At 39.6% G+C, this 12,123-nt stretch overlaps 1 protein-coding gene across 1 annotated transcript in view; it reads left to right on the forward strand.

Moving 5' to 3' along the window:
- Positions 1-9,793, forward strand: part of fam163ba (family with sequence similarity 163 member B, genome duplicate a) — a 28,641-nt gene extending 18,848 nt beyond the window's left edge. The window contains exons 2-3 of the mRNA XM_051412677.1: positions 2,795-2,910; positions 7,085-9,793. Coding sequence (XP_051268637.1) covers positions 2,818-2,910; positions 7,085-7,522 — 531 coding nt within the window. The 5' untranslated portion in view covers positions 2,795-2,817 and the 3' untranslated portion in view covers positions 7,523-9,793. The remainder of the gene's footprint in view (positions 1-2,794; positions 2,911-7,084) is intronic.
- The last annotated feature ends 2,330 nt before the right edge of the window (positions 9,794-12,123 follow it).

Below are 12,123 nucleotides of genomic sequence, written 5' to 3' on the forward strand. Positions count from 1 at the left end.
AAATCAATGTGTGATGAAATCTGTGCAAAGATACAGACAGACAGTATATTTTTGCATCAGTGACGCATGTAAGTAAGAGGGCAAAAGGGCAAAAGGGCACTGCAAGACAAACAATCTTAAGTTATGGATGAACTTTTTTGTATTTGTGTGTGTGTGTGTGTGTGTGTGTGTGTGTAGACAGAAAGGAGGGTAGAGAGAGAGGGGGTGACCCGCAGCAAACGGCCACCGGTCAGATTCCAACTCATGGCTGCTGCAGCAAAGAGCCTTGTAGAATACTCAAGCTTCTATACTGTTCAGAATTACTGTTATTTATTATTCAGAATGTGCAATATGTAATATAAATACTAAGACTGAGGTCACACAAGATCAAATAAATAAAATGCAAAACACCAGATAGAATTTCCAGGTTTCTCAAAACCAGGATAAGGTATTTATATGCGAAAAACAGCACCATGATAATAGTAGTGTAATAGTAGTAAGTAGTGATAAACACGCTACAGTACAGTTACATAAGTATCACACTTAACTATAACTGTAACAGACGTCACGTGACCATAGTCAAGTGTGATCTTGAACCACTAAGGTCAGCACAGCGATGCATATCCAGGATTTACGGTGGGGTTCCTTTTTAACTGCTGTTGTCATGTAGCAGATTATACTATGAGTGAGCAGGTAATGGTTCAGAGTATTGTTGATGGGCACACACTGGCTACTGCAGGGATCAAACTCCTCAGTTATGTTACAGCCTCAGATACTGCTTTACAGTGAAGGGAAGGCAGAACAAAGGAATTCTGACAATTTGAATGACAATACAGTGTTTGTGATTAATGCACATTACTTTCAAGGGTAAAATGAATATTTAAAGCCTCTAGGCTCAAGGCTTCTTCCGGTAATCCAGCTGCTGTAGAGACTGAAAAGAGGTAATTAAAGGGAAGCATTGATCTAATGAACTGAGAATGAGGTCAGTTAAGCCTCAAGTCAGTCGTTCTGCTGCAAATGTTCTTATGACATACTGTAGTATTCACCCGCAGTCATTTCTATCGTGTTATTTTTCATTATTTAAACTGTAACAAATATCAACCATGTGAATTAACAGAATCAACTAAATAACATAGTCTCATGTAGACTGTACGTTGTGGCATAGGCTTTGTGAATCACACAAAAGACGGCATGCTAAAGTCACAGCTACACAATCTGTGGCTCTACCCAAATTTGAAAAACAAGGAGAAGGGTGGGTCATCATCGCCATTTGTGTTTGTTGTGAGCTCTGATTTAAGGTCAGAGTTCACACATCACACACACACACAGCTGTCCAGTTGGATGTGTCTTCCTGATTGATGCAAAGAAGGTCACAATCTTTCTCTGTATCTGCTTTGCGCAACGCCTCACTTTATTCTGTTTCTGTTCTTTCGTTTCTATGTGCTCATTGAATCACAGCAAAATGAAAAAACACCTTTGTCACCTTGTTTGCAAATATTACATGTCATCCTATCCTATCATATAAGATTGTTGTTTTCTCTCCTTCATCTGATATTCCCCTTGGTCTAGACTTTGAAATAGTTCCTGTTTCATCAAGAGATTCATCTGATTAAGGAAGCAATACTCTTAAAGTGCTGTTTCATTGTGACTTTGAAAACGCTCTCAAGAGTGCTAATGCATAACCACTACCAAGGAGTTCGCTCCACCTGTACTTGTTATACAGCTGTGCATATAGTGAACCATACATCACTGAGTATCAACTGTGACACCAAGCACTCTGGACTATCTGTATAATTTTTTGGGTTTCAAAGGTTTTTTGTAACTTAAAGTATTTTGTTTTTTGTATTGTATTATTGTGTTCCAAGAGAGCTGGTATTAATACAAAGATGACATTTAGTTGTTTTAAACTGTTGTGTTTGTAGACTTATTTCTACCACTAATGCAAAAGTTGTGCTCTCCCAAGGTTTTTAGAAAATAGTATTTAGAGTAATATCTCATATCAGGAGTGACTGAATATCAGCATCTATCAATACAGTATATGGATTTCACTTGATTGTTTTGTTTTTTCTATTTTACTATCAGATGTTTTTTTAGTTTAGTTTAAGCAGTGTGTATGAACGAAAATCTCTGATTAGGCATTTGTGAGTCCTGGGTGCACACATTCCATCTTCATTTCCTCTTTCACCCATCCACTCTTCTTCATTTCCGCATATCCTGTTTATGTTTCACCCTCCCCATCTGTCTCTCACATCACCTTCTTAGTCCACTCCATCATTTTGTCTTTCCATTTCATATCCATTCATCAAATGCCCTTTCTGTGCCTATAACTTAGTTCATCTCGACCTCTTTTTCCCTATCACTCCACTGCAATTCACTGCTCACTCCGTCTTTGTTTCTCTCACCTGCCTCAGTCACTTTTACTCTCCTCACTCCCACCATCCATTCATCTCTTCGCTCTCCTGTCATTTCTGCGACTCATTTTTTTCTCCTTTTTTTTGCTGTTCTGCTGTTGAATGCTGTTTTCCCTCTCTCTCACATTTCTTTTTTCTATGTGTTCCAGCCTGCTATACCGTCTATATTATGAGCAGCATTTGTAGGAGTGATTTTATTACATGTCTCCTAACTGCTGGATAATTCAATAAGCACCACTGAGATGACACACAGTTATAATCTACTTAATGAAGCCACCGTACTGATGAATTGTGTGCTTTCTCTTCTGCCATTTCTTCTTTCCGTCACTTATACCCTCCTCTACTCTTTCTTTCTCTCTCTCTGTTCTTCTCTTCCAACCCTTCCCCCCTTTTGCTTTCTGCAGGGTGTTGATGGAGAGCCATTCGAATGACAGCCGGGACAGTGGTCATCACTGGTGGAATCCTAGCTACTGTTATATTACTCCTTATCATCGCAGTACTGTGCTACTGTAGGCTGCAGGTGAGGACACAGCTGCTTTCGGCCTTTGTTGCATTCACTGTTTTTCCTCTGAAGGTTTGCAGAGCTGCAAGGAAGGGGTGTCCCTGAGTATAGCATTTTGTTGATGTAAGATGTCATAAGATGGTGTTAAATAATAATAAGTATAGCTTCTTTAATCTGTAAAGTTGCGTTTGTGACCCTCAAATATCAAGGATGATAAGAATGATAAGAAGATAATAAGAAGATAGGAATATAATCTATGTTAGATGATCAATAGAACATTTTTAGAAATTTTCACTGCTGATTAAGTAATGGTGTCAAGATTTTTGAAGCCTGTCGGAGATGGTCATACTGATCATCAGCTCAAAAATGAATTCAGATTTTGCAGGATCACTTTGGATGTGCACAATCACCAGAATTTGGTTGCAAGCCAAATCATTAAGCCATTTGTAAATGGCCACATGGTGATGTATTCAGCACCTAAAACAAAAGATTTACTCCTTGGCCCATGGTAAAAACTTCCCACCAAAGGCAGTGCTTTGAGCTCAGTGCTAACGTGCTAACGTGTGCTTACACTGCTATTATACTGATGTTTGATGAGCAGTTATAAACTTTACAATAATCACCATCTTAGTTTGGTGTAATAGCATGCTAACCTTTGCTCATTGGCCCTAAACGCAGGATATCACTGAGGCTGATGTGAATGTCTTCAACTTTGTAGCTGTCAGAATCCAAAGTGTTGGACAAAATAAGATTTTGACCTGATGATGGTGCTTAAAGAAAGGCAAGGGGATCACCAAAGTTATTACAATTCATCCTGTGGGGAACATGAATGTCTGAAGAAAATGTCATGGCAAATAGTTGAGATGAGATATTTTAGTCTGGAAAGTGCTGCACTGAACAACATTGCAATCTCTATGACAATAGTTCTTGATCTTGGTCTTTGGAACTAAGAGCCTGCTGCCTATCAAACTGGGAACAGATCATTATTGTAACTTCAGGTGAATCATCAATTCTATATCTAGAACAATAGAAAATGTCCAAGATTGTTACAACACTTTGAGGATTAAAAGCTATATCTGTGTTCAAAAATAATCTCCAATTCTTCTCATTTCACACCAGTAAGCAAAAAATTAATATGTCTTAGCACTTTGCTTTTAACAGCACTTCTGCCTTATTCTGAACCCAGTCTTCTCTACAAAGTTTAGAAAATCATTCCTTTGATCCTTAAATCACATTAGTTGTTTTATATACTTTGGTTTCATTTCCAAGGAAATTACATTGTGGTAATTTTTAGAAAGTCATTATGCTGTCCATCTCTCTATGGGGCTGTGCTCTGATATTCAGATCTCTTTGTTTTGGCCAGGTGCTCTGTGCAATGTAAGAATAAAATGAGAAAGGAATTAGGTGAAAAGAACTGCTATGTGTTTTCATGCTTGAAAAAAATCCAGTTTGGTTGAAACATCACACTAATAACACCATCAGTAAGAATGACTGCAATTAGTGGATTACTATTCTAGCATGGCTGTGTATCTGTTTTACATTATACTGTATACTGTATCTGTTACACTGAACTAATCCCTTGCATTTCACTGCTTGGACCTGCAATGGAGCCTTAAAAATCTTTTTTGGCAAAGAGAATGTGCAACAATCGGCTTCTGGTGCTGAGTTCGATCTCTTGGACCACTCTCATATCTGTCCATTAAATACAGACACCTGCCAGTTAGCTTAGCTTGGCACAAAGACTGCAGACAGCTAGCTTGGCTCTGTCCAATGGTGACAAAATCCACCTACCAGCATCTGTAAATCATCTCGTTTATTGAATCGGTACAAAAACCAAAGTGTAAAAATTTAATTTTGCCATTTTACAGATGGTAATGTGCTGGACACTTGGCCGCAACCAGTAACTTCCTGGAGTCTCTGCTGGTTGCCTGGCAACTGCTCAGAGCCAAGAAATTGTCCAACACATAACCCTCTTTAAAAACAGCACATTGTCGTTTTTACACATCAGTTTTCATATGGATTTCACAAACAAGATATAACATTGTAATTAGTGAGCTTTATAGATGCTGGTAGGAGGATTTTGTTAATATTTATGCTAAGCTAAGCAAATGACTGAGCAGCTGCACCAACCGACTACCACTGCCCTTCTCTCAGGGCCCGACGCTGTCAGTAGCAGGAAAGTTTAAGTTTGCTGCTATCACATACCTTTAAAATAGATGAAAGATATTTACACACCTATGGGACTGAGCTATTTTTTTTAACATACACTGAAGCTCATCTTTGGTATCAGAAAATACTGTATCAACTTGATATCATGTAGCTCTCTATTTGAAGTACTGTAGCTTTAATATACAAAAGATTTGGCTCTCAACAGCTTCGTTTAGGGACATGAAAAATATATAATTTTCATCGAGGGAGCTTAATAATAATTTAATCAAAGAATTCCAAATTCTTGCTCAAGCTCTGTTTCTAGAAACTCCTTAGAGTATTTTTATAGATTGTTCCAAATACTCAATACCCCTTTAGTTCATAAGAAACACGGCAAGAGCATTATCCAAGTGTATTTTATTCAGCTCATCTTCATTTACGGGACAAAGTAAATTTCAAAAAAACAAGGAACAAGAGACTCTTTTATTTATTAGATGCTTTGCGTATGGATGTGGTGTTTCTGCACTTCACTCTTCAAATTCAGTTTTCATTTAAAACAATGGGCTAAACATGGTTGTATGCTGAAGATGGGGGAGTTGATGCTCAATGGGGAGAGCATACTGAAAGTATTGTCACGTTGCATGGAGTCATTTGGTTTTAGTGTAAAAAAATATGTGGAGTTTAAAAGAAACATAACAGACTAAAAATTTTATGTCAGTCAAGATGAAGCTGATAATCTATGTGTGCACTAATATGTATAATGGCTTAAAAGTGACTCATTATTGTAAGGCTATGGCAAAACAAATCATGCATAAGCTCTTACACTTAAACATCTAATGTAAAACTCTGAGAGAGGCGCCTGTGGCTCACCAGGTGGAGCATTATTCACAGAGTTAGTGGTTTATGTGTCCAAGTGTCCTTGAGCAACACACTGAACTCCAAATTGCTCCCAGTGGTAGCTCCCTGCCATTGGTGTGTGTAAGTGTATGTGAAGGGATTAAATGAGAAACAAATTGTTAAGCACCTGGGATGAAAGCACAAGATGAATGCAGTCCATTTACAGAGATCAACTACAGTAACAGAGTGGAAATTACAGTATATGATCCTTTCCACTCAGAGCTGATTACACTTCTTAGGATTCTTTTATTTCACAGCAAAATCAAAAGTGATCCCCAAATGATGGCTTTATATTACTTGGCGGGATGCCAGGAAAGCGTTTGAAAGCTACATTTTGTGGGGATAAGACAGAAATTGGAACCACAAATTCTCCATTGAAAAGTGGATTCTGTATTTACGTCAGCTTGAACTATAATTGTTAAGGATTTAGCAAACCCTTTTGACATTATACTGTAGCATATGTGCAGCTTTAAGACTACACATATGAACATATAGGGTCATGTGGGTTGGAGAACACCTCATGGGGAAATGTGCTAAAGTGGGGTTAAATTCTGAGAGACATCCTCTCCAAGAGTGTTAAGTAAATGGATGCTTTCTGTCCATAGTGTGCAAACCATATTTAAATGTGGTAGACTTACGTTGTTGAATGTGTAGATACATTCATTTAAGCCATATTTATTTTATATATAATAGTATTTTCCATTTTCTTCTCATTAATATGCACAGAACCTCTGGCTTTATGGTTGCAGAACTACATGAACATAATTATTATAATAGGAGGCTGACCTAGACTTTATTGGCTGGATTGTATATGTAAACTAATTTTACATCCATTTATTTTGGGTTCGAATCCGACCTGCGGCCCTTTGCTGCATGTCATCCCCTCTCTCTGCCCCCCTTTCCTGTCTGTCTTCAGCTGTCACTATCAATAAAAAAAAAGGCAATAAAAGCCCTAAAAAAAAAGTCCTTCCCTTTCTGTTCTTCAACTTTATATTACGCCTCCCTCTCTCTGATTTCTCTTGCTTTTTACATGATTCTGTACTTTTTTGCCCTAATAATATTCTCTCTGCCTCTCCCTCTCTTGCTCCCTTCTTCCTCTTTCATCTCTGCTTGCCATATCCCATCCTCCTTCCTTTCTCACCTTCAGTACTATTGCTGCAAGAAGGAAGAGTCCGAGTCGGAGGAGGAGGAGCCGGACTTTGCTGTTACATCCCGCCTCCCACCGGTCCACTCCAATCACAACATTGTGGCGGCAACGGCCGCCGCCTCCTCCATCCCAAATGGCCCCGCCCTTTTCTCCACCCCTCCGCTGGCCAGGAAACTGACACGCTCACAGACCTTCTGTCCATCCTGTACTCACTATGAGCTGCCTTTCTACCTCCAGCCACCTCAGCCGCAGCTCCACCATCAACCAGATGGGTTGAGGAATGGAGGTGACCGGATCAGCTACCGCAGTGTCCAGCAGCAGGATCTGGACCTGCCAGTGCCTGTGAACATTTCAAACTACCGTAAACCTAACCTCTCCCGGTCGGTCACCATGAGGGACATGTTCACACGCAGCTGTAGCATCAGCACTGATGTTTAGCTGGGCGAGGTTGGACCTCTGTGTAAGTTTATGCTTAAATGAATTGTGATGGCCTAGGCTGGACTGGCTTGAGTCAGACTGTATTTTTGTTATCTTGACCAGTTTAGTCCAGTCTAGTATGGTCTGACCTAGTCTGGTCTTGTTCTACTGGCCACCTCTTGCAGAATGGAAGACTCAGATGGCTCTCAGGACAGGATTTTCAAAGGTACTATGCTAAGGTCCAGAACCTTACACTTGCGCCAATGTGGAGTTTAAAGTATTTAAAAAATGTTAAATTATCAATAACATGAAGTTCTTTGTTTGTTTTCTTCTGACTAGTTCTTTTTTTAACAATAAGAATGGACTTTGTTTTACCATTTCATAAAGTTTGTGTAGCCCATGGCCTGAAAGATAAACAGATTCCCGCCATGTCAAAATGACATAATCAGCAGGGATTTTCTCTTTGCCATAGCTGCTACAAACAAAATATGATTAGGTGAAGTCCAGTGTTTCCCCCTCCTATGATGGGATGATCTGTCTGTTCCTCCATCCACAGATTATAGATTATAAAAGATCACTCTCCACCAGTGGAAAGACTAGCGGAGGACAGGGGATGTTATGTTTTAGCTGCCACCCACAGACATTTTAGACAGACTTAACTTAGGCCATAATATTTTAAGACATAAAGGGCTCACAGAAGATGGAAATCCCTGCTTGTTTTCCACATCCTTTCATAGAGGTCTCCGGTTTGACGGGAGGCTGGTTTCTCTGAGCGTCTGCTGACTGAAGTGTATATACAGTACACTTCAGCAGAGAAAGACCTCTGTGTTCTTGCAGGCAAGGTGGACTAGGTGCCAAAGGGGGATGGGTTCTTGCATTTGTGTGCATTCGTACGACTGTGCTTGCATGCATGTGTGTGCGTGTGTGTGTATAACTTGATCAATTGTTATACCAGGATTCTTATTCCATACAATTAAAACACAGTCTGCCCTCCCCCCAACTGTATGTATCCTGAACCCAGCAGTGGGTTGCAATAACATTTTAAGCGTTTCTTGTAAAGGGTGAAGGGATTGTATTAGTTTCCGTGTGCCACTTTACCTTTAAATTCCTGTTAAAGCTAAGAATGACCCAACCAGATGATGTGACAAACTCTTTAGTGGGTTTGCAGCTATTTTGTAAATGTTTATTTTACTGATCGACGCTATAACACAGACTCAAGTTGGTGGTGGCAGTCAGAGGAGCAAAAAGTTTTTGCGGCAACACTTAACGTTATAATGTGATGTTCATTATAGTTCTTCACCGAGGTTTCATTTTGTGGACTCTTCACTACATTCCTTGTGTTGTCTCTGATATGTTGATATATGGATTCATGGGCTAAAGATTTGTTCACCTTTAAAGGCACATCTATAAATATTTAACAGGCCATAACATACACAGTCTCTCTCCCTCTTCTCTCGACTCGCTGGACTGAGGAAAATTTGCTCCTGCTCTGAGAGTTCCTTCTTGGGATTGTTTTTAATTGTTGTGCTTGGCTGATCAGCCTGGCTAGAGATTTGATATTCTGACTGGATGGACACAGGACACACATTTAATGAATGAAATGATTTAGTGCTTGATTTCAAGAAGAAATGCTGGTGATTGTGTGACGGGCTTGACGCTGATTGGATTATCCCTATTGCCCCCCCGGAAAAAACGGATGGTAAATGCTTCTAAACCTCTCTCTCTCTCTCTCTCTCTCTCTCTCTCTCTCTCTCTCTCTCTCTCTCTCTCTCTCTCTTTGTCTCTCGCTTTCTATCTTTCTGTCTCTGTTGATTTTATTAGCAATCATGCTCATGTATTTTCCCAAAGGGTGAAACAGTGAGTGATGTTTTGTTTTAAGTTTTTCCTCTTGTGACATGTGCTTCCCTGCAAATACATTACGAGACACATGTACGCACACACACACACACACACACACACACACACACACACACACACACACACACACGCTCGCACACACACACACAGTTCTGCTACAGTATGCTTTCCTTACTTTTTAAACAGAAATGTGACAGTTGCACAAGAAATGTAGTGCCATAAAGAATTATGAGAGAAATTTATTATTATTATTATTATTACAAGTGTTTATTCAAATGCAGTGTTGCTTTTACCCTAAAGTATTTGAATTACTTGCTTTATTTTATGATCCAGCTGTTTTTTCAGACTCAGTACAGTACAGCAGAAATGTTTCTGTCCTTGTTTCTAATGTATAACTAAGAAACACATTGTTGCTAATAAAATGGTGTGAAAATCCTTCTGATCTGCTTTGTTACTGTTAATTTCACCAAAACCAAATGTTCATTCATTCAATTCCAGTTATCTACACTTTCAAATGTTTTATATGAAGTGAAATCTCTTGATCTAAAGGTTAATCAATGGATATTTACTGTAATGAGAATGTGTTTTCCCTGAGCACTTCACAGGACCATGTTTTTCTGCTGGCTTCCAAATGTTGAGCAGTAGATTCAACTGAAAGCGTGGTGCATCATCCTGGATTATCTTATTTAGTGAACTGCTAAACCCAGGGTAAACATCAGCTAGCTAAAACATATGCTTTGGTCAGAGCACCACACCACAAACAGCAGCGCCATACAGAGAGTCCTGCAAGCAATCTTATACAAGATCATTTTTTTGTCTTGACTGTAGGATTTATACCATTACTGATCAAAGCTTTGTTTGGATATCTATTTGAAGAAAAAATGAATTTGTACGATCACGGATAGAAAACAACAATCTAATTCTGCTTTGTGTGGTGCATATGTTGGCTATTTGTTGTTGATGAAGCTATGTAACATCTGTTCATTATCTCAACTCATTGCCCATTAGCAGCCTAAAGTTATATTCTGTAAAAGCCTACAGGTATAAATATGTATGGAAAAGAGTGAACCTCGACCTACTAATAAGTTTTTATTGTTATGTTAAAAGTGAAACATCAGACACACGGATAAAATGTTAACATGAGAGAACAGTGAAGCCCCCCAAAGCTCCTACCGCAGCAACAGCGATTGAGTCTGTTTGCACACAGATCCAGTCAGCCTTGAGGCGACGAAGTGAGAGTCATGACAGCAAATATGTTTGAATGAGAAGGGTAAGAAACAACAAGGGGACGCTTAAGTGTGGTGATAAACCAACCTGACAGTTCGAGGCGAGGAGATGATAGGCGCAATGAAAAGTCAAGAAGGCTAAAAGACAAAAATGGGAAGCTTTATTCTGACAATAAACTGAGTGAGTCAGACTTATCATACAATAGAAAAACAACTGAAAACTATTTCAGAGAGGAAATAGAGGTAGTCATTAGAAAGATGAGTCAGAGCTAATGAATGAGAAATAGCACATAGAACAGAATACACAGACAGATGGAGGCGTAGAGGAGCTGATATCAAACCGAGGCCTCCCTGGCAGAGACATGAATAGCCATTTTGTGATGGCATTAATACAACAGCACTGCTTCAGACATGAAAAACCTCTCCGATTATGACGGATTCCCTTTGATGTGGATACATTCAAACTCCCACTTATTCCGACATCGAATTGCAACAAGGAATTACTGTCACACTAGCATTCCACCCACAAGGTAAATTGGCTGGAATATCAATTATTGATTCTCTTTACAGTCACCATAATTTACATGTAATGATACTAGGACCACTTGTCTCACAACATTGCATCTCAGTTTCAGGTCTGGAACATGGTTAACGTACTGTAGCTTGGCTCAGAGACTGGAAGCGTGAGTAAACTGCTAGCTCTGTCAAAAGTAAAGTCATCTGTAACTTCCAGTTACACCTGATGTGGGACTATCTATCAATACTGTTTTGATTGAGATGTTGTTGTGAAAGTGAGGTTTGTGACAGTATCCTTCCATCACTGCTGATATTGTCTAGCTCAGCAAGAACCTGCCTCATAACTAAAACAGCCTAACAATCCATCAGCTGCTTTCCGGCTGAGGGTCTTTCACCCAGGGTCTGGATGCTGGTCTGACTAGCAAAATATAAACAGAAATCTTTCCTTCTGACCGTTGTCTCGAAGTTTTACTCCAGCCATACCTCCAATATGTGTATTTGAAAGAAAACACATGGCATAAAGCATACCGTATATATATGTCCTGTCCACATGCACTGCAGGAGTATACATTTTTGTGTGTGTTTGTGTGTTTTTGCATTTTGTTTGTATTTGTATTTGTATGAATAAGCGCTTGTGCAAGCTCTGTGAATTATTTAGAGGCATAATCGCCTCCAGTGTAAGCAGAGCTCATAGCACGGCCTTTGGAGGTGTATCGATGTTTTATGACATGCTTTGAATCATCCCCCTCATCTACCCCTCATCCTGCAGCAGTGTGCTCTCTCTCTCTCTCTCTCTCTCTCTCTCTCTCTCTCTCTCTCTCTCTCTCTCTCACTCTGTGTTTCCACTGCATCTCTTGTAGTCTCTCTCTCTTTCACTTCTTCCTGTTCCTCTGCTATTCCCCCCCCCCTATTCTCTAGTACATGTCCTGTGTGTGCGTGTGTGTGTGTGTGTGTGTGTGTGTGTGTGTGGCCTATTTTATGGTCCCTGGCCATAATTCCCCAACAGTGGAATTTAGATGCATA

This window comes from Dicentrarchus labrax, unplaced genomic scaffold (assembly GCF_905237075.1).
Source record: "Dicentrarchus labrax unplaced genomic scaffold, dlabrax2021, whole genome shotgun sequence".
Lineage (NCBI taxonomy): Eukaryota > Metazoa > Chordata > Actinopteri > Moronidae > Dicentrarchus > Dicentrarchus labrax.